We start from the raw sequence: 23,510 nt of genomic DNA, 5'->3' as shown, positions 1-23,510 counted from the left end.
TTGGCCATTATTTCACACTTGCCCCCAGGCAGCTGCTCTTCTTTTCCATGGGGCATGCCTGGCCACCACACAAAAGTTCCCCATTGTCTGCGGCTTTCTAAAATCATAGCACGGAACTCACCGTATGTAATTTCCCCCCTTTCGATGACATCTATAGCTCTAAAAAGGGTTGACACATTAAGATGTGAAACACCCATGGCAGTCTTTAAAATGCAAGTTAAATCTTCTTTTGTTAGAGCTCCAGTTTCTGACTGATACATCTGTGAAAAATTAAAAGGTATGATTTGTTGTTGCAGCAGCAACAGCAGCAAAGAAACACATTTCCAGCGCCTCTGTCTGACACTTTCCTCCCAACCAAATAAATCTTCCAACTTCCCTACGTTGATCGATATGGCACCTTTTATTTTCCATTTAGAGTTTGCAAATTTTGCTGAAGCCCAAGAGCAAATACGTTTAGATACCTTAAAAAGGTAAAGGGACCCCTGACCATTAGGTCCAGTCGTGACCGACTCTGGGGTTGCGGTGCTCATCTCGCGTTATTGGATGAGGGAGCCGGCATACAGCTTCCGGCTCATGTGGCCAGCATGACAAAGCTGCTTCTGGCGAACCAGAGCAGCACCGTTTACCTTCCCGCCGGAGTGGTACCTATTTATCTACTTGCACTTTGACGTGCTTTCAAACTGCTAGGTTGGCAGGAGCTGGGACTGAGCAACGAGAGCTCACCCCGTTGCAGGGATTGGAACCCCCGACCTTCTGATTGGCAAGCCCTAGGCTCTGTGGTTTAACCCACAGCACCACCTGTGCCCCACTAATAATAAAAGCTGCTACTTGCCTTAAAAGCCAGCTGTATCGTTTGCAAGGTTTTGGATGGCCGACAGACTACTGACAAAGCAATGACATATTCTCTTAAGTCAATCAGACCACCTTCCTTCTGTAAAAAAAGAAACAAAACTGCATTACCAGTTTCACAGAAAACACCCACTGAAGAAAAGAAAATTATGAAAAGTACACATAAAAAGAGTTCACATGGAGTTTTCAGCACAAAGATTTCTAAACAAACTAGTGTTAAAATACCAGCTCGTCTGCAATTAACTAAGGGTGACTAACTCCTCTGAACTTTTGAAACATCTTATACTTCTCAGTTGTTTTACAGCAAGGAACCCTTTCTAGCCAGATCTTTCCCTCCCCAACCCCTGGTGGGCAGGGAGCCCACCTGCCAATCACCTGGCATCATAGTGCTATCAGTTAATGTAACCCTTTGAGCCCTTGATTGTCAAAACTTCAAATAGAACCACAAGGCTTTCAAACAGCCCTTTGTGGGCTTTTGAATAGTTCTCACATGTGGATGTTTATAGAGAGCTTTTCATATGCCACCCCTTCTCTCCTTCAAACTGCAGAGGTCTGAAGAAGCAAAGGGTGCTTCATTGATAAGAACTCATTCAATTGCCATTTTGATATCCTCTCTTTGATGCAACACTACGTTATGCTTGCTATATATGTGTATGTATATAGAAAGCTGTAGTCTAATTTGTAAAATAAGCCATTAAGGTAAAGGTACTCCTGATCGTTAGGTCCAGTTGTGGACAACTCTGGGGTTGTGTGCTCATCTCGCTCTATAGGCCGAGGGAGCTGGCATTTGTCCGCAGACAGTTTCTGGATCATGTGACCAGCATGACTAAGCCGCTTCTGGTGAATCAGAGCAGCACATGGAAATGCCATTTACCTTCCCGCTGGAGCGGTACCTATTTATCTACTTGCACCTTGACGTGCTTTCAAACTGCTAGGTGGGCAGGAGCTGGGACTGAACAATGGAAGCTCACCCCGTCGCAGGGATTCGAACCGCACCATGCATCCCTTGTGCTACATTTCTCCATGGTAAAAATGATGATCAGCACCTGTCACAGTGGCCGGAGTGGACTACTTCAGAGTAACGACGCTACGCAGCTCTGCATTTTATTCTTTTATTGGTGCTGCGTATTTACAGTGCTAAAGTCATTGCTATTTACACGGAGTGATGTGATCAGTCGGTTTCAGAACCTCCTAATGGCTTTTGGCGCGTCTTTCTCCAACACAAAAGCTTTGGCAGACCCATCCTCTTTCCCCTCCTCTTTCTGCGTAATTCCGGAGTTGGGGGGATGGGTCTCCCCCCCTTATTCGCCCCTTCCTGTCCCACCTGGGACCCTGGCTCCTCTACCTTGCCTGAGCCTCGGCCCCGACTTCCTGCTTCCCCACTGGCATCGGAACTCTCTCTGCTTTCCCCTGTGCTCGGGGATGGGCTTGAACTCAGGAGGGGAGGGACTTCGCGATATCCCCTGTCCCTCACATCCACCCCCCTCCCAAGCTCTCCCTCACCCCTCCCCAGGTCCCCCCCAGGTGTCGGTGACGACTGGAAGCCTAAGAACTCAATACCTTCCGAGCCCGTTGGTGTGAACACCTCCCCCCAGTCCTGCAAGCCCCCCCCTTCCGCCTGGGAGGATGGGAATCCCAAAAAGTCCGTGGCGTCAGAGCTGGTGGGGGTAAAAATGTTCTGCCAATCTGCTCCTTCCTCTGACTGGGTGGATCTCGGTGACACCCATACCTCATCCTCTGGTTCCTCAAACTCCGCTTCCCAGCGCCATGGTGAACTGCTCTCCCGTGCTTCCTCCCCCTCCCCCTCCCTTTCCATGTGCCAGGGTTTGGGTCTATGGGGAAAGAGGGCGTGAAATTCTTCTACCAGGAATTCCTCCTGTATCTGAGTGGCTGGGACCCATTCATTCTGGGACGGTGGAGCATCCTCCCATGCCATGAGGTACTCCAGTCCCCCCACCCCCCACCTTGAATCCAGGATGGCCGTGGCCTCATTGAGTTGCTCCCTGCCTTCCCTCTCCCCCCCTCCCTCGGGGGTTTGTTCGCTGTCTCGGAGCCTGCTGCTTTCCCTGTACGGCGACAGCAGCGATCTATGAAACACAGGGTGCACCCTCATGTCCTCTGGCAGTGCCAGCCTGTATGCCACCGGGTTGACCTGTTGCGTGACCGTGAAGGGGCCCAACCTTCTGGGCGCCAGCTTTTTGCATCGCCCTCTGATGGGAAGGCCCTCCGAGGACAACCAAACTTTGTCCCCCACCCTAATGACCTCCCCCGGTCGCCTGTGGCGATCTGCCCCCTTCTTGTACGCTTCCTTGGCTCTCTCCAAGTGTTCTCTGAGCTGCTGGTGCACCGTCTCCAGTTCCTCTGCCCAATCCTCAGCCTGTGGGCCCTCCTCCTCCTCCTCCCCCTCCCTCTCTGGGAAAGATCTGAGGTCACGCCCGTAATTGGCTTTAAAGGGCGACACCCCTGTGGAGACGTGCACCGCATTGTTGTAGGCAAATTCTGCCAGTGGCAGGCGATCCACCCAGTCCGTTTGCCGCTGGCTGACGTAGCATCTCAGGTACTGCTGCAGAATGGCGTTGACCCTCTCCGCCTGTCCATTGGTCTGCGGGTGTCTAGCCGTCGACAAGCTGACCTCCACCTGCAGGAGGTTCATGAGCCGCCGCCAGAACCTGGAAACAAATTGGCGGCCACGATCCGAAATAACCCTTAAAGGTAATCCATGCAGTCTGAATACGTGATCCACAAACAGTTTGGCTGTCTCTTCTGCAGAGACCGCCCTGGCAAACGGTATAAAGTGGCACATTTTGGACATGAGGTCCACCACCACCAACACTGCGGTCTTGCCCCTGGACGACGGCAGGTCTGTGATGAAGTCCATGGACACTACTTCCCACGGCCTGTGCGGTGTGGCTAAGGGCTCCAGCAAACCTGCTGGTGGCGCTCTGACCATCTTTGCCCGCTGGCAGGTGTCACAGCCCCTTACATAATCCCTCACATCCTCCCGCACCCCTGGCCACCAGAAGTGTCTCATGACTAGGTGAGCGGTTTTGTCCCTCCCAAAATGACCCGCCGTTGGGTTGTCGTGCATCTGCTTGAGGACCGTACGTCTAAGCTGGGTGGTGGGCAGGTACAGTGCACCCTTGTAGAAAAGCAGCCCCCTGCGTTCTGCAAAGTCTTTTGCCTGCTCCCCCCCCCCTTCTCAGTTCTCTGAAGATGCGGTTGGCAAATTCATCCGCTGCCGTCAGTGCTGTGAGTTCCGCCTCGCTCATCACTGCTGCTCCGCAGGACCATGCTGACGGGGGGAAAATGTGCCTGGGTGCCGGTGGCGCCTCCTCCTCCATGTACTCTGGCTTGCGGGAGAGGGCATCCGCCCTGACATTCTGCTCTCCCGGGATGTAGTGTATGGAGAAGTTGAAGTTCGAGAAGAACTCTGCCCACCGTATCTGCCGCTGGTTGAGCACCCTGGCAGTTTTCCAGAACTCCAGGTTCTTGTGGTCTGTGCACACCTGGATGGGGTGCTTGGCGCCCACCAGGAAGTGTCTCCAGTGCTGGAACGCAGCGTGGATCGCAAGAAGTTCCCGATCAAACACCGTGTAGTTTCGCTCTGGCTGGGTCAACTTCCTGGAGAAGAAGGCACAGGGTCTCCACTCTCTGTTGGCGTCCAGTTGCAACAAAATGGCGCCCACAGCTTTATCAGAAGCATCTGTCTCCACGCGTAGGGGCGCGTCCTGAACCACGTGGAACAGGTTCTGGTCTGAGGCGAACACCCTCTTGAGGCTTTCAAACGCTGCTTGCGCCTCTGGTGTCCACCTGAACTTCTGCTTGCCTCTCAGGCAGTCAGTGATGGGAGCCGTAACGCGAGAGAAGTTCTTGATGAACTTCCTGTAGAAGTTGGCGAAGCCTAGTAGGCGTTGGGCATCTTTGCGCGTCCTGGGGCTGTGCCAGTCCAGGATGGCCTGCACCTTGTCCTTGTCCATCGCCAGCCCCTTGTCTGACAGCTTGTAGCCCAGGAAGTCCACCTCCTTGGTGTGAAACTTGCACTTCTCCAGCTTCACATACAGGTGGTCCTCCTTCAGGCGCTGCAACACCTCCCTGACATCTTTCACATGCTGCACTGGGTCATCGGAATAGATAAGGATGTCATCCAGGAAGACCAAGCATTTCCTGAAGAGGAGGGACCCCAGGACGTGGTGCACCCAATAGGATACATAATTTCAGACCACAAATGTTCACACAGCAGGCAAATGGCATGCACACAAGATCTTCTGAATTTAGTAAGCACTTTTTCGAAACTATTGTTCATAACATAAACAAGTACTTTCTATGTTACAGCTATTATTAACCATACTCACAAATGAAAACTGTATTCCTAACGAAAGAATGCCCAAGGCCTTGATTCAAATAATAAAAGTGGTTATTTAGAAATTTCAAGACTGTCATATTTCTTACCTCATCAAAAAGTGCAAACATGTTTTCTAATGTGTCAGAAACTGGGACTTCTAGGTATTCTGCAAACTCCTTGAGACTGACCCTTTTGTCTTTCATTCTCTTGGTATTTCCTGAATATGCATCCAGCTCTCTTTCAAGCTTCTCTGGCTTTAATCTAAACATGGGAGGAAAGCAACCAAAGCTGAAATTGTTGACAATCCTCTCTCTTTTTTTCTTACAGGAGGGTTGAGGAGGACAAACCAGGTTGTTTGTAATTTCCTGGCAATCCACTAACAAAAGATAAATGCTAAAAACTTATTCCTGATGTGTGATATGTCTAGCCTGGTAAAGAGGAGATTGAGAGGAGATATGATAGCCATTTTAAAATACCGTATTTTTCGCTCCATAGGATGCACCTAGTTTTTTAGAGGAGGAAAACAAGGGAAAAAAATTGCTTTCTTGAATTGTCCTAGGCACAGCAGCCAACTCCTAGAGGCCTAGGTGCCTTTGCCCCCCCCCCCCAGTAAATAATTGAGGAAGCTTCTTTTGCAAAGGTGGAAAGCTCCATTTTTTTTAGGATCAGCTCAAAGTTGCTGAGTTTCCTTGCAAAGGGAAAAAATCCTGTTTTTATGGGGTTCAACTCACAGTTCTGCAGCTTCTTCTATAGGAAAGGAAAGGGACCCATTTATACAGTTTCCAGACAGATAATCTAATCAGCCAGTCACATGTCTCCCTCTGCAGACAACAACTGAGGCCTAGGCAAGGGGCCAGGAGGGGCCGGGAAGGGAGCTAGCTCTCTTATCTCCCTCCCCAATCTCTTGCAATCAGCTGCTGAGTGGGTTCCTTTCAGCTCATTCCCTCTTGTTAGCCTTTAGCTCTTTCTTTTCTTTTCTTTTTTTAAAAAAAGCACGATCTGCCTTTAGCCCCTGGACAATTCGGCTCCAGGGACCACACATTCACTCCATAAGACATTTCCTCTTACTTTTTGGGAGGAAAAAAGTGCATCTTATGGAATGAAAAATACGGTATCTAAAGGGCATGGAGGATAGAGCAAGCTTGTTTTCTCCTCCTCCATAGGCTAGGACCCAAACCAATGGATTCAAGTTACAAGAAAGGAAGAACTTCCTGACACTAACAGCTGTTTGACAGTGGAATGATTCCCAAGAGGGGAGTTCGACTCTCCTTCCTTGGAGGATTTTAAGCAGAGGCTGGATGGCCATCTGTCATAGATGCTGATGCTTTAGTTGTGATTCCTTCATTGCAGGGGATTGGACTAGATAACCCTCAGCTTCCTTTCCAACTCTACAGTTCAATGAATCTACACCTTTTCTACCTGTGGTGGATCATTCAGACATGCATCTCTTCACTGTTCATTCTGACTGACAGAGTTCCGGGAATTCTGTACCATGCAATCTGAATATACAGTTTTGCTCTAAAACAACATGGGAGCATTCTGATAAATTCAGTTTTCAGAAGAGGAAAGTTCGAATGCAATATCCTAAACTGGAAAAAGTTGCTCCCACTTTATATTTGCAGTTATAGAAAAAGCCTTCCTTATACCATATCAATACTGCTTAAACAATGCATCTGTTAAGGGTGTGGGGACTTCACAGCTGTAACTTCTTGACATTTTGAAATGTGAGTGAACCTAGGAAGTGTCCAATATAACATGTTAAGCTGAAAGGTTTTTTTGTTTTGTTAACTTAATATACATTTAAGCAATGCTTAACCCTTGCATTGAACTTGTGATGAGGTGAGGGGGAAGTGATATACAGATGGCTCTTCCTTTTTGTCTCTACCATAAATTATAATATGCTAGGTTCACCCAGGAATACAAATTATGACTTTCCTAATTATCAGAACCACAGTCAACTGAAGCCAGGAATGCTCAACTGAATTAAATGGCAAGAAGCCACTTATAACTAGATCTTGCACAACACTGGCAGATGTCAAATTTGTTAAGCTTTTGAAACCTCTGTGATTCTGGTCTGCTCCTGCAAGATTGCAAAACATTGCCCCCGCAACCTCACAGATGCTTTACTTTTAAAAAAACAAAACAAAACTGCTTTTATAAAGTTACAAAGCGATTAAAACATTCCGTTGTACAGTTCCACACTTTTATCAGCCTGCTCACCCAAGGCTTCTCACAAGCTTTGCAAATTCTAAGAGGCAGGTGTCTGAAGGGAGACGAAGTTGTCCTTCGGCCAAAGCTAGCTGGCAATCTTCAAAAGTGTAGTCCGTTACTGGAACCCCCAAAGCCCTTGAGGGGGGGAAAAGCAGGGATTTACATAACAGCATCACACTTTATTTATAATGGCAGGCTTATAAAGCAGACACAATCTAAATGCTACACTTTGAATATGCCAAAGCTCACAACGTGATCTGGCAAGTCAAGGAAAGAGTAGCTTTCATCAAGAGTACTTCACAAGCCCACTTACATTTAAAAATGGGGATGAAGAGGCAAAGAAAAGGGAGGGTACATTTAAATCTGTCTAAAACCCTTAAACCACTAGACCTTCCCTCCTGCATGTTTCTCAACTGTTTAGTGGGCATTTATGTGTGTATTTATGCATCTTAAAACCACTATATAAACTTCCCCCAGACATGTATTTAAAATGTTCAGTTACAGTTATGGGCAGCCAGTGCATTCTGGTGGGCAGTGCACTGGGTATATCTGGGGACCTAGAAGCCAAATCCCTTTAAATTGTTTTCTTGCTACATCTAAACTGCACCTTAATCTACAACTATAATGTATCTGCTTCAATTTTCAGTTTGGATTATAGGCTTGGTTCCATAGAAATTCTGGTATTCTTTCCCAGTCAGATATGGAGGATGGTCGCTGGGAATGATGTTGATTTTTCACCTCTTGAAAATTGGTCTATGTAGTCCTACAGAGATGAGTATCAGCACCAATCCTGTTGATCATCTATATAAAGCTACTGAGAGAGATCGCCCACTGTTTTGGAGCGAGGAACTTTCCCCAAACATCCAGCTACTCTATTAGCCATAAAATCACTGTTTGGACGTTGTGAGCAGGTAGTTAAGGATTAATAGACTGAAATGAACCCAGACAAGTCAAAGTTGACACTAGTAGGGAGTTGTCAGATCTTAGAAGGAACAGATTTTCTTGTTATTGATGGGGTTGTAATTTCTCCACCAAAAACAGGTTCAGATTCCAGTCTACATTTGTGATTTAGTCAGCTTTTGTTAGGTTTGATAGAAGGATACTGACAAGCTGGAACGTGTCCAGAAGAGGGCAACCAAAATGGTCAAAGGCCTGGAAACGATGCCTTATGAGGAACGGCTAAGGGAGCTGGGTATGTTTAGCCTGGAGAAGAGAAGGTTAAGGGGTGATATGATAGGACATATCGTGAAGCTGAGGCTCCAATACTTTGGCCACCTCATGAGAAGAGAAGAATCCTTGGAAAAGACCCTGATGTTGGGAAAGATTGAGGGCACTAGGAGAAGGGGACGACAGAGGACAAGATGGTTGGACAGTGTTCTCGAAGCTACGAACATGAGTTTGACCAAATTGCGGGAGGCGGTGCAAGACAGGAGTGCCTGGCATGCTATGGTCCATGGGGTCACGAAGAGTCGGACACGACTAAACGACTAAACAACAACAACAACATGATAGCCATGTTCAAATATATGAAAGGATGTCATATGGAGGAGGGGGAAAGATTGTTTTCTGCTGTCCCAGAGAAACGGACATGGAGCAATGGATTCAAACTTCAAGAAAGAAGATTCCACCTAAACATTAGGAAGAACTTCCTGACAGTAAGAGCTGTTCGGCAGTGGAATTTGCTGAAAGGAGTGTGGTGGAGTCTCCTTCTTTTGAGGGCTTTAAGCAGAGGCTTGACAGGCATATGTCAAGAATGCTTTGATGGTGTTTCCTGCTTGGCAGGGGGTTGGACTGGATGGCCCTTGTGGTCTCTTCCAACTCTATGATTCTATGATATGATATTTTTTTCTGCAATGTCCACAACGTTAGCACACACATTAAAATAAGTAGAATATTTCGGTACAAACATATAAACGAGCAGATACCATCATGGTGCTATTCGGACAGTAGCTCACTTACTGTGCCATGACGCGTCTCACGTTATTTGCATACAGAGATGGGTTTCTCTTTTCTTCTTCAGAGGGTATATACACAGGCAGGAACTGCAAGTAGAAAAAATGGTTTCAGCACAGTTTCAGCACAAACGTGTTACCGTATTTCCCAGGCAAAAGTATACACACACACACACACACACTAATAATGTTGCTTTTAAGTATAGTAACAGGATCAAATGTTCATAAGCAAATAGAAAAACAAACAAACAAACAAAAACACAACCCTGAATGTTTACACACATCATTAAGGAGTAGCAACATTTCAGGGTGGGGTTTTTTTGTTTCTAACCCCTCCCCTTTATTAATTTGGTTTTTTAAAGGAACTAAATGATATTTATAGTACAACAAAGGAGCAGCTGTGTGGGGTACAGATTAGGCATCTTTCTTCTACGTTGTGCTTCCTTTAAAAAATAAATAAATGAATTTTTATTAAATTTTATAAAAAGAAGAAATAATTATATCCATATATCTATATATTGTTATAACATCATGATTCACAAATACAAAGATAAAAAATAGAAAAAAGATAAAAATAAAAAACAACATAAACATTCCATTTTTTAACTCATTTTGAAATGGGACTTCCCCGGGTCCCCCTTCTAGCAGTTCATTGCATATCATTCTTGGCAAATTCTATATCTTATTTTCTAAACCTAATTGCATCATCCTTTTCTCAATTTTAAATCTCGCTATAACATTCTAACCTATTTTCCATTATGTCTCACTTATTTTCTTAACCTGCAACTTCACAATTGCTTATAATTCTCCCCACACATCAATTCTGCAATATTTTTTATAATAAATTCTAAATTTCTTCCATTCCTCTTCCACCTTCTCCTCCCCACTCTATTTTGTGCTTCCAATTGCGTCAATTATCTCTTTTTTCCCACCGTTCAGAACAGGATATCTAAAAACTGCATTTTTCTCATTAAGAGTGGATTGCAGGTATGAAATGTAGCTGTGCAAATGTCCTCAGTACCACCGCACATGGATAGCAGTGTTATCGGTGATCAGTGACATTAACTCCCCATACGCTCGTGACGTTTGGATCTCTATTATTATTCTTTTATTTATTTTATATTACAATAGAAAAAACATAAAACAAAAAACCCAGAAAGTTTAAAAAAGCAAGTTGAAAGCAAAAAGAAATAAAAAACGAGCATCAATAGACCATTGTGGGGGATGTACTCTTAATTGTTTTCAGCCACAGAGGGGGCCCCTGAATCTCTGTTGGCAGGATGTTCCACAGGACTGGGGTGATGACACAAAAAGCTTGATTTCTTGTTGTTGTCAAACGAGCCTCACCAACTCACCCAAGCCACTCCTGCAGATGATCTCAGTAACAGAGCCGGAATTGTAAGGGTTCAGGTGATCCCTCAGGTATCCTGGACCCAAAGTTGCTCAGTAAATCAATATAAGAAGCTTGAGCCTGGCTCAGTAGCAGATGGGCAGCCATGACAATGGTGTCACATGTTCTCGACCAGAAGCTCACCCCAGCAATCTGGCTGCTGCATTCTGCACCAGTTGGAGTTTCCGAACCAGACCCAAGGGCAGCCCCACGTAGAGCAGATTACAGTAGCCTAACTCAAGGTTAACAATGCATTAAGACCATTCTTCTATTCCCAGGGTTTTGTTCACCTGGAACTCAGGTCCTGGCACCTCTCAGGTGGGGACCATTGCCATTATAAGAGAACATGGCTGAGTTCCGGTACCTCTTTTTCTAGAAAAATAGCACTGGCTATTCCTTATTGCAAAGTGTGCAAATGAAAAAGAAATAAAATGAAGATAAGCTTTCCTCCTACAGTACAGGGTCTTTATTTATTGGGGTACTCTTTTGAAGTCAGTGTGCTCTCCCCTGTTCCAGAGCTGAACTATTCACACACATTATTGAAGGATACCGTTAAAATGGGTTATAGGTTTTTTTTAGTTGTCTCAAGTATGCAAGCATAGGATTGCAGACGAAAACACTGGTAACTTTGTACTAACCTCTATTTCCACAAAATTATGAAACTGACATAAAGTAAGCCACAGAATTTTCAACCTGAAAGGGAAAGGAAAAGCTCATTTTAATTTACAAGATTATTGGTTCTGTAATTAACATCACGAATGCAACCTGAGAAAGAGAAATGAAAACCAACTTTGAGTGAGATCCAGCATCGTACAAACTGGCATCTGCTCATGCAGTGGGACTTCTCATTCCTCTCCTTCCCCCTGCACATCCCCAAACATGCTCTAAAGGGTTGGGGGACTCTCTGAAGCAGAGTTGGAGAGTGGGAGAGTTGGAGGAGCAGGAAGAAAAAGACGTCCCATTGCACAAATGGATTTATGTTGTATAAGCATATGGGCATCACTCTGTAAAATATGGGAAGTGAACACTACTTGGCAATTAAATATCAAAACTGATGCGCAGTAAACTTAAGTACCTTAGCTTTGAATGATATTGAAATCAAATATTATTTAACATTATCAAATACTTAATCAATTTGAAATTGCATGAAAAAGCTAAAGAAACACACAAAGGCCACTGCTCAAATGCTTCCAAACACTATAAATAAAAGTAATCTGTTGACAGGCTAATCTATTCATTCAAATTAGGAATAGTGTGATTTGGGGTTTGAAGAACTTATTAGACCCTGTTTGATCATAAAAAAGTAATTGGCCAGCAAGATAATCTGACATGTGCCCATTATTTCCCATAATAGTCCTCAGAAATAAAAGCGATGAATTACAGCAATTAGTAATTCAAATAATATGTAGCTGACTTACGCTCCTGGACCCTGCCATGTCCACGTAATTGTATCCTATGCAGCAAAAGAAATGCATTCAAATATTTAAGCAGTCCTACTATAATAATTTATTATTTATTATTTATACCCCCCCCCCAAACTGGCTGGGTTTCCTACCATGTTAATAGGCTTCACAAAAACAGCATGACTTGGAAAAACAGTAGGTTATTTATATCTCATTATCTGTGTAAGGGTTTGGTCTACTACTGCATTTGGCAATATGTAAATCATGAAGGGGGAAAGACATTAAATGAAATGCCGATGAATTTATTGTAGGTCTAGGAATTCCTCCAGTTTACAACCTACTGACAAAGGAATTATCAGCGCCCTCTAGTGATACAGAAGCAGCATTATAGTTAAAGTAATAACAGGGCACAAGCTCACTTTTGCTTTCTCATAGGTAGAGCTGAGATTGTTTACCACAATGAGATACTAGCTAACAAATCTTGCATTCTGCAGTAATAGATTGATAGATTAACAGATCAGCTATTAGATGAAAAGATGGGCTGTGTACATATCAAATTTACATCTTTCTAGCTAGCATAGGAGTAACTTTACTATTTTGGGGGATACTTCATGTTCTCCCATTTGGGGGGTGGGGAATAAGTCAACACACGCTGCATTTGTCTTGAAACAAATGTACATATCTAAGAAACAGCAAGAGGACAATCGTTGCCCATGTCACCTCCCACCTGATTTACTACTATTCTGCTTTTCAAAAAAAAGTTTGAGAATATACTTCAGACAACTACTTAAGGTTCATATATGTATAGTGGTAAGGGACCCAGGTGGCGCTGTGGTTAAACCACTGAGCCTAGGGCTTGCTGATCAGAAGGTCGGCGGTTCGAATCCCTGTGACGGGGTGAGCTCCCGTTGCTTGGTCCCAGCTCCTGCCAACCTAGCAGTTCGAAAGCACCTCAAAATGCAAGTAGATAAATAGGAACCGCTACAGCGGGAAGGTAAACGGCGTTTCCATGTGCTGCTCTGGTTTGCCAGAAGCAGCTTTGTCATGCTGGCCACATGACCTGGAAGCTATACGCTGGCTCCCTCGGCCAATAATGCGAGATGAGCGCGCAACCCCAGAGTCGGTCACGACTGGACCTAATGGTCAGGGGTCCCTTTACCTTTATGTATAGTGGTACCTCAGGTTAAGTACTTAATTGGTTCTGGACGTCCGTACTTAACCTGAAGCGTACTTAACCTGAAGTGAACTTTCCCATTGAAAGTATTGGAAAGTGGATTAATCCGTTCCAGACGGGTCCGCAGAGTACTTAAATTGAAAGTACTCAACCTGAAGCGTACTTAACCCAAGGTATGACTGTATTTGGCATAGAAGCCTACTCAGAGCTTACCAGTTTGTTTGGATAACGTAAAATCACAGGCTGGACAGGCACTCCAGGGATAAATGCTCCTGCAAGATATACGAGATACATATAATTACAATACTATCTAATTACCACCTGTTAATGACACTGTGAGCTTGCGCATCTCTGTTATGCAACAGCTGGCTTTTCTTGATGATATGCTATGAAGTTCCACCTTCCCAAGTAGCCAAAAAAGATGCAACTATAATTTATTTTTAAAGGTTAAGCAACAACGCTCAGCAACATAGTAATCCAAGCATCTAAAGATAAATAGATTCTGATTATTTCCTGCCCAAATAATAAATGGTCCAAGTTTCTCCCAGCAAGTGAACCTAATGTGTCATCTTCAGAGGTTTACTGTTAGTGGGGTATACCATTGTGACTTATTCCCAGCAGCTTACTTCCTGGAAAACTTTGTATTACATTGGAATTCATTCAATTTAATTTCAATCCTTTGATAAGCAGGATATTTTGTTCCAGGTAAGATGACACAGGAAGAATGGATAGTTAGTCAAAACAACTAAGAGCCAGCGATTCTCCAGAAGTACCTAATTGGAAAGATCTCAGGGCTGTCAAATCCTACACAACATATATATATATGTATATATCCAGGAATTTGACAGAAATAGAAAAAATGTTCCACCACAAGGTTTGACTGCCCTCCCTGATGAAGACAAACATTTTCTATACAAACAGGAAAATCTGCCTTGCAACCTCTCTCTCATATAATATGCCAAAGAACAGCAACCAATGTGTGTGAAAACAATCTACATTTTAATGCTAATTCTTCCACTCTTCCGGAGTGAAAGAAGACTCTAGAATCAACTCAAATCTCTAACTGGGAACAAGAAACAAGAAAGGAATAATAACTGAAGCAATCAACACTTTTGGTCTTCTTTGTTTGCACTTTCATCCACTACCAAAGATAGCAATAAATCAAAATCTTTTCTGGAACACCCAGTTCTTTCCCAACTCTATGGTCAGTCTGTGGCTATTTTCACCAACATTTACAAATTTAGATGTCTCCCTTTCCCAAAAGGTTGAGCAATTGTGTTTTCTAGATTTTGCAGCCCGGCATATGAATCTCTCCAAGCATGGTGATGCACTCTGCCAAGGCTCCAGGGAAAGAGGCATTTGGGATTTTTGTTTGAAGCCCTGAGCAGCAATCTCTCATTCCAACCCTATCTCCCACAGGTACTGATGATAGTAACTATTGTTTACTCATGGACTAGAGCAGTGGTTCCCAACAGGTGGTCCGGGGACCCCCAGGGGTCCGCGAGCTATGCCAGAGGGGTCCGCAAGATGCTATTAGAATAAAAAATATATTAAATATATTTCGTATGATAACAGATTTTTTGTTTTGGCCACTTCCTGCATGAGCAGAGTCTAGCGCAAAACTAGAATTCGATAGAGGCAGTAGTTCTGCTGTATGCCGTTAGGTGGCGCTTTACAAACACTACTGTTTTGCAAAGAGGCAGTGTGCGCATTCTACTAATGCTCACCTCCCCAAGATGCTTTGCGCGCGTCGGCTTCATTTGTGCGCTACTGCGCAGGTACCCTGTCTTCTCCATTCCCCTCCCTCCTCCCTGGCGCGCGCTGCCTCTTTGCAAAACAGTAGTGTTTGTAAACAAAGCGTTGTTTTTCGCGGAAGCTACAGTTCGCGTAGTTAAAAATGGACCGTTGGTTAAAAAGTGGTTCATCTCATTAAGAACTGAAAATTAAAACTAACTGTATACTGATGGAGTACTCTGTTGTAACTGTAAAAAAACGTATAAATATAAAATATAAAAAGACTCTTAATTTGGCTCTCACTTTTTAATTTTAGGATTAGGAATTAATGGGGGTCCTTGTCACAATAGCGGCTCGATGAGGGGTCCTCGAGAAAATTTTGTTGGGAACCCCTGGACTAGAGGAACCTGTTGAACCAGAAACCCAGGTCAAGGCTTCATTCACTAAGGCAGCTCACAAAGTGTTGTTGGTATTTTATTTTATTTTTATTCCTTGCTCTCTCTATCTTGACATCAGGGAAGGTGTCACAAACTTGTATTTTCTAGGGAAGATCTCTGAAATGCAGATCTCCTATTGAACATACACACCTGGTCACAGAAAACTGGACTAGAAGGCTCTGTCAGATTAGCACGAGGAGCTCCATTCTGCAAACAGCCAAGCTCCAATACTACTGAATATTAGTAGTACAGGTTTAAATGCTATTAGGAAAAAATATATTTGGACCCAGACTGAAGGTAGTATTCCCCACATGATTCGAATCTTCACTCATGGATTCTTTTACTCATTATTCCGTTGGACAGCTCCCAAGTATGCATGGATTCGTACATGTGCCATCAACATGAAATTATTAAGATACAGAATAGGATGATATCAATCTGATTAGAAAACCAGAGGTCATGCAAATACACAGATCCTAGGAAAAAGATTGCAAAGTGCTGCACAACACAAGATCCATACCAATACATATCTGAGGAAAAGTCCTGGCATCAAATCAAGAATGAAAAGGGCACAAGGTATTACCATAAATCTCTCCTTATCCAATATGTTGACTAAACTTTAGAGAATGCAAAACATGGTAAGATAACCTTATCTCCTGCAATTCGTGGTACAAGCAAAACACCCCTACCCTTTGTATTTGGCAAAGAGAATAATTTCCATTAACTATTTCTACAATTCTATGAAATGAAGACCACTGAAGCATGGAAGGAACAATCCAATGATGTCTCTGAATATTACATTAGAAATACAAAAACAACCCGTTCCGACGCTGCCCCTTCACCTACCAAATCAGGGCGCAAAACCATGAGAGTTCCACCTTCTTTTTCTGCAAGGAAGTCTTTTTGAACTTACTTGGAAACATTTTTTGAATTCCATAGGAAACAGTAAGAGAACTGAGCTAATGGTAGTAATCCTCAAAAAAAGATTATTTTGCTATAGAGAGGTTTTAGGTTTAAACATTCTAGACCACATAATATCCCGAAGGAGCCCTGAAGGACACTGGCAATATTATTTACAGTACGCCCAACTTGAACTAGATGAAAGTCAGCAAGTGTCAAAACTGGAGAAAATACAGGACAGAGAATGATGAAACTGACTGAATGCCCTATTTAAGGTTCTTGTTTGTTTGTTTGTCCTGAACTAAATAATTAGATTTGAAGATGGAAACACCTTTCTTTGCATTCAGCATTTTCCAGGTACAGTAATGGTCAACACATGTTTGCAATGATGTACTTTGCTTTCCAGACCTATGTATGAGGAAGGCATTTCAGATGGGTGGTTTTTTTGCATGTACTTGGATTGCACGTTACGACAGTTAACTCAACATTTGAACAGACAGACACTCCCAGGTTTCTTGGCATACCAAAGTTGTAGAAAAGGCAAAGTTTGCCCTTATTGGGTGGGGTGGGGTGGGGACACGCATCTTGTAACATCTGAAGTGGCCTTAGGCAACCACGAGCACCGAATTTCGAAATCTGAAGTTATACTGATGTTACATAGGTAAAGAAGAATGTACATCATACCTACCAGGCTTGAAGGTAATTAGGCAGGATCGATTAGTGCATGTTCCTTCTGGGAATATCATAATCTTGAAACAGAAACAGAAAAAAACCCTCTATTACAAGTTATTTTTGTACATCTTCTGCATCTTTAAGTATGTTTCAAGTTCAGAATTTAGAAGCATTCAAATTCGCTTTGCTTTAAATGCTGCTAGCATTTAATAAATAATTCACCACAGGTATCTGATTTCAAGAAGGCATTCGGGTTGCTCCCTAAGGTGTTCTACAAATGTAGTGTGATCTATGAAAGAATGTATGGAATACAAGCCAGGAATCTTTGAAGCACTCACCCATTTGGAATGGCAAACACTGAGGCTAGAACCCCTCTCAATGAGTGAGATAGCAGTTATAATATAATGTTCCCCCACCCCCACCCACCCTTGTGTTCATTTCAAGGAGGGTAACTCTTTTCTCCTTTAATCACGCATGAAGCAAACAATGACCTCCTCATCCATTGCCTTTTAAATTATGTAGGCTCCAGAAGTGGATTACACCACTTGTTTTCTTTTTCTAAATAAACTTGTTATTGAATTTGAAAACGTGTAGAACCGGGGGGGGGGGGAGAGTAAGCAACAGAGAAAAATAAATTAACAGGGTTGTGGAATAAAATAAAAACAGCAAAGCAGCATAACCAAATTCCAACGATACTTCACTAAATATCAGGTGGTATTTAAATACCCCAACCTTAATGAAGAAAGAGAAGCTGGAACCTGTTCATATATTCAAAGAAGGGGGACTAATCCACATTGAAATTGTCAGATTCAGCTTCTTCCCAGCTTTACATTACTTTAAAGTTGTACGTTCTGTACTGTACTTACCATCAGAATTCAATAAAAGTTGAACAATATTAGTAGTAGGAAACCCTGTTCTTTTAAAATCAAGGCACTAAAGTTTCTCACACATAGCAGCAAAGGGCAGAAGGGCATGGGGTGTTATTCTACCTTCCTTCACCAGCATGGTGCCCGCAAAGAAAGAAGAGGTGAAGATTAAGATGATTTCCTCTATGGCAGGAGGAAAATTTATCTATGCACAGCTTAAGAGATTCCAATGTGGCAACGAACTCAGCACTGGAAATTATTGGGAACAGAACTCGACGTTAAAATACCATTGCCCAAATTTATGCTGCCGTGACATTTCGATATTATGTTCCTTCTCAAAAGTGCTATCGCACAATTTGAAAACGCTTCAAAGGGGTAACAGAATTGCCAAGAGGTGAATTCACTATTCATAAAGCAATTGTTTGTTTTTAGCTGAGGAAAGAAAGGAGAGGTGATTAAGCGGAACGTGAAGGATGTTTATATAATCAAAACTCGTCTTGAGGAAGTACTTTCCCCCTCATCTTTTGTAACTCTAGAAGAGAATGACTGACACTAGGATCAGGACTTGGAAAAGAAAACTGTACTGCTAACCGCTGAGCCTGGAAGAGGGAAAAATATGCAGCCTATCTCTGGTTGAGCTGACAGTGAGGGAGTTGATGTGGCATGGGATCTTCCCACAGGATTGTTTCCTTAATGTTTCAGGATTGTTTCACATGTCAAACATAATTAAATTAACAGCAAGTCATGGATTTTATCCTCCTCGGCAACAACTGGGGAGGGGCGTCACCTTCATGCCTTTCTTTGTGAACACCCATAGATGTTGGGCTGTTAGAAACAGAATAATGGATTAAATGAACCATGGTATCATCCAGCAAAGCATTTTTTTCCACCTTTTCCTGGATGTGGTACCAATCAAGAGGAATAGCTAGAGGAAAACCTGAAGAATTTGAAAGCATTCAGAACTCAGATGAATGTTAGCCCCACAAATATTAGAAACCTGAGGAGCGTGTGTCTACTTTTGAACAGAAATAGCATCTCTTTAGTTGGAAATAGATATTCCTTTACAGAAAACAAATACCTTTAAATCACAAGACGTTCTACCAGTACCTGTGGCCATTTGCCATTTGACTGAGCCCGCCGTCTGATCTCCTCAACTGTTTTCCTGCGGGAATCCTGATCTGATCGAGATACAAACACGGGTCGAATGTATTTGATTAGAGCTGGAAAGAAACAGAAATGTCCGTATTCCTAAGTATATTCCTTCATTTTTCCTCAGATTAGCATAATTGTATGACATGCTACATAGAGAAACAATCAATAGTTTTATGAGCAAACACATTGCATAACAAAATACTGAATGCCTTATTGGGGGGGGGGGGGAGTAACTAGCAGAACACATTAAGAAACTTTTAAAAATAAAATATAGCCCTGCATTTATTGAGAAATACAGTGACCCACTTAAGAATACTTTAAACTGAAAGTGCCCCTTTAAAACATAAACCAAAGCTACCTCCCATGCTTTTTGCATATTTCTAAAATTGCCTCAGTTAGCTTGATTCTGTTTGAAGGTAGAGACAGGACAATTGTTTATTTCTTACAAATGGGATGGGATATGAGTTGTGTAAAGTTCAAACAAAGAGAGAATCAGAATATCTAATACTGAAACAGTGATAAGGAATAATAAAAATCCATGCAATGCAATTTTGCAGTTCTGCTACTGCAGAACACGGCTGCCACTACATCACATTTATAACTTTTATAGCCAGGCTAGAACCATTTTGGCCTGCATTCAAAGCCAATCGAATTATTTGTTCCTTTCAGGAAAAGCTCCCAAGAACAATAACTATCACCACCACTGACAGTCTTGAAATAATGGGAGGGATCTTTTCAAAGGAGACAGTGCTAGACAAGACGTCTGCTAGGAAGTCTACAGTTCTAGCTCACTTTCCCTGGGGTCATTGTGAACGCTGCTCATCACCTCAAATGCATATGACAAGCTGTGTGTCATCACCTGAGAGTTCTAAATATACATGGTTGTGAGATTACTCTTTCCCCAGTCACATGAAAAATCTGACAAGAGCATTTGACTATACTCGTATAGTACCACATAATCTTGAATTGTGTGGTGCAATTCACATAACTAACAAAAGCCACCTGGCATAAGAGAAGCCCTTTGGGTTTTAATAATGAAATAATAATAATAATTTTTTATTTATTTATACCCCACCCTCCCCAGCCAAGGCTGGGCTCAGAGGGGCTAACACCAAATATAAAACAACTAGTTAAAATACAACTCAACAACAAGACTAAATACATTAAAATTTAAAAAGCAGCCTCATACAAAAGGGGAAAAGGGAAAATGGGGGAGGGGATCAGGTTGGCTACAGGCCAAATGCCAGACGGAACAACTCTGTCTTACAGACCCTGCGGAAAGAAATCAGGTCCCACAGGGCCCTGGTCTCAGGAGACAGAGCGTTCCACTAGGTCGGGGCCAGTGTTGAGAAGGCCCTGGTTCTCTAATCCGATTTCCTTCGGGCCCGGGACCTCTAAAGTATTACTATTTATGGACCTTAAGGTCCTCCGCGGGGTATACCAGGAGAGATGGTCCCGTAAGTACAAGGGTCCTAGGCCGTAAAGGGCTTTAAAGGTCAAAACCAGCACCTTAAATCTGACCCTGTACTCCACCGGGAGCCAGTACAGCTGGAAAAGCACTGGGTGAATATGCTCCCATGGCAGGGACCCCGTGAGGAGCCTCTCTGCAGCATTCTGCACCCGCTGGAGTTCCCGGGACAGCTTCAAGGGCAGCCCCGCGTAGAGCGAATTGCAGTAGTCAAGCCTGGAGGTGACTGTCGCATAGATCACTGTGGCTAGGTCGGGGCGGGAAAGGTAAAGAACCAACTGCTTAATGCGGCGAAGGTGAAAAAATGTCGCCTTAGCTGTTGTAGTAACCTGTGCCTCCTTAGAAAGGGAGGCGTCAAAGATTACACCCAAACTCTTAACGGAAGGCAATGGCACTAATTGGGCCCCCGCAACAGAAGTGGAAAGTTGGGGCTGGAGCAATTCTACCTCTGCCAGATCACTCCTAACGGTACAAACAGGTTATCCTTAATCACATATCCAACCCCAGATAAGGAAAGTGGTAGAAATGTTGTAGATTTGAGGTTTCAGCAATTTAGAGCTCATTATTAGATGCTATGTTACACGGGTTGGTGGTATGCTGAAATTTATTGTTGACGTTTATCACTCAGCAGCAGCAATGCCTTACTGCATTGCAATAGTCTTCATGGAAACTATTGCAAACTTTGGAAAATGCTGGAGGGGGGAAGCTAAATTCTCTTTGGCTGTTGAAGGGTCCGTCTCCCACTCCCAAAAAAACACTAGTGGAATTCTACATGCCACATTTCATAGCACGTGCTCTCCCTACTTTCAATGATTCCATGCCCCAAAAGTTTCAAGTGAACTGAATATTTGTTCCCTCTCTCTCTCCCTGCCCCCATCAACAGTAGTAAAAAATCAAGTCCCACAATCTGCCACTGAGCTGAATCTCCAGAAAACTTCCAAGTTTATTTAAGACAGATGACCAGCAGACTAAATTCATATATTTATCTAGGTCATGTACACATGACTAAAGGGGCTGTGTATGCAACTCCCTCAGAGGTACAGAAAAGCAGCAATAGAATGTCAAAATGTTAACAACAAAAATCATCCCACTGGATTTTAGGTCTAGAAGAGAGGAAGACCAAGAGTTCACCCAATGCATAATCCTCCACAATGATATTCTGCATCACAAGCAGAGTAAAGAATGTCTAGCAATCCATTTATGAATGGGCAAAAGCAGGTTAAATACACCCATTTACATGCACTGCCAGACAAAAATCATACATGCACAAATTCATAAATGCAATAGCTACAAGATGAAAAGCACTACAACCAGGCAAAGTAACCAAAAAATCATTTTCTTCCCCCCCTCAACTTATTGATGTTTTCAAAACACAAATGTAAGAAATCCAGGAACTAATTATATGCACGTGTGCCCTGATTCTTTTTTTTTTTTTTGAAGCAGGAGAGGGAAATAAAGAACAAACTGTTAGTGAGGGACAGGGGTAGGGTGACCCTTTCACTCCATGCCCACTCATTCCCATAGAGGTTTTGCTTTCTTCATTTTAAGATACCGCATCATGCTACATAATACACAATGCAAGCAAGGAAAAAATCTGTGGTAACCGGTGGAGTAGTTCGTTTTTGCACTTCCTTGCTTTGTAACTACGGAGTTACATTTGAACTAACAAAAAGTTTGTAGGTACAGAGTTGTGACGAAAGTTTAACGCAAAACCTTTTGCTCCCTTGGATGCTACTGAAATAAATGTAGGGCTACATCATGTTTAGCCTCTCCCATGGCCCCGCATTACACTCCTTCTGATATCGAAATAGAAGTGTTGGCTCCTTAAGAGTTAATGGGGCACTGTGCATAGTGCGAGAAAGGAGATCTGGCTGGCACCAACTTTGCTACCATTTTGGCACCATGTAGAAACATATTTTATTCTTGCAGACACATCAGCAACTTTGATGACTAGTGTAGTCAACCTGTGCTTTAGTGTGTGTTTTTAATTGTTATTTTACTGATGTTGCACATTGCTTGACATGTTTTGGCATGTTTCATTGTAAACTGCTTTGAGACTTTTAAAAGTGTGTGTTTGTGTGCACGCGTGCGCACGCACGCACATGCGTGCGCACACTCAGCCCAAAATTCTCAACTGGATAACCCTGGCAAGTTGCTATCTTTCAATCTGATTCACCTCACTGTATGACTGCCAAAGATAATGGAATAATCTAACGTATGCGAACACAGTGCTTACTGAAACAAGGAACATAAAATTAAGAAATGGAAGCATTGTGAAAACACCTGGTGGGGTGGCAAAGGGGCATACTGATAGGCACTCTATGTTTAGCTGCCCGCATGAATGGTCTAGAAGCTGGCACAAGCAAAGAATGACATGGGTAGGTTGTTGAGCGATGTGTCGAGCTGCTGTCATGTAGCACCTTTGTTGAAAGAACTGAACTGTCCGCCATCTGCTACAAAGCCAGGTTTCAGCTTTGGTCCAAGCAACTCAGGAGTCGGTTACCTGAGAGAATGCTTTCTCCCATTTGGATCTGCCTGACCCCTAAGGTCATTACCAGAGGCCCTCCTAAGTTTTCTCACAAGCTGCAAATATTCCTCTGCCAACAACCAGGAAGGGGCTCTTTTCTGCGGTGGTTCCCACATTCCAAGAATACGTTCCGTTCCAGAAATAAATCACCGTGGCCCTTATTTGAAAGTAAAGTTTTCTTTGACTTACTTCCCCAGACAGGAATATCTTTGCTTTCTGCTTTCATAACAATGGAGGCCATGGTCATTGTTACGGGTATAGCATCAAAGTACGAGGAATGTGGAGCCAGAGTCAATATTGCTGCTTCAGTGGGCAAGGCCTGCCTGCCCTTCACATTTACCCAATGGAATCCCCCAGCAAGCCACATGGTCCTCATGATGGCCTTCAGCATGACATTCACAAACCTGAAAAATAATTAGATAGCACAAATGCA

At 43.2% G+C, this 23,510-nt stretch overlaps 1 protein-coding gene across 2 annotated transcripts in view; it reads right to left on the bottom strand.

Moving 5' to 3' along the window:
- Positions 1 to 23,510, bottom strand: part of LPCAT1 (lysophosphatidylcholine acyltransferase 1) — a 59,011-nt gene that overhangs the window by 14,456 nt on the left and 21,045 nt on the right. Inside the window, exons 3-13 of one of the 2 annotated variants that reach the window (XM_035125624.3) lie at positions 23,267 to 23,481; positions 19,038 to 19,150; positions 17,081 to 17,141; positions 13,535 to 13,593; positions 12,163 to 12,197; positions 11,383 to 11,437; positions 9,362 to 9,444; positions 7,412 to 7,537; positions 5,299 to 5,452; positions 833 to 931; positions 122 to 260 (exon numbers count right to left, since the gene is read on the bottom strand). In XM_035125624.3, coding sequence (XP_034981515.3) covers positions 122 to 260; positions 833 to 931; positions 5,299 to 5,452; positions 7,412 to 7,537; positions 9,362 to 9,444; positions 11,383 to 11,437; positions 12,163 to 12,197; positions 13,535 to 13,593; positions 17,081 to 17,141; positions 19,038 to 19,150; positions 23,267 to 23,481 — 1,139 coding nt within the window. The remainder of the gene's footprint in view (positions 1 to 121; positions 261 to 832; positions 932 to 5,298; positions 5,453 to 7,411; positions 7,538 to 9,361; positions 9,445 to 11,382; positions 11,438 to 12,162; positions 12,198 to 13,534; positions 13,594 to 17,080; positions 17,142 to 19,037; positions 19,151 to 23,266; positions 23,482 to 23,510) is intronic. The other variant, XM_035125626.3, reaches the window with a different exon arrangement.

Source organism: Zootoca vivipara, chromosome 8 (assembly GCF_965207765.1).
Source record: "Zootoca vivipara chromosome 8, rZooViv2.hap1.1, whole genome shotgun sequence".
Lineage (NCBI taxonomy): Eukaryota > Metazoa > Chordata > Lepidosauria > Squamata > Lacertidae > Zootoca > Zootoca vivipara.
The sequence above is the reverse complement of the archived record's forward strand: the minus strand, read 5'-3'. Positions and strand labels throughout refer to the sequence as shown.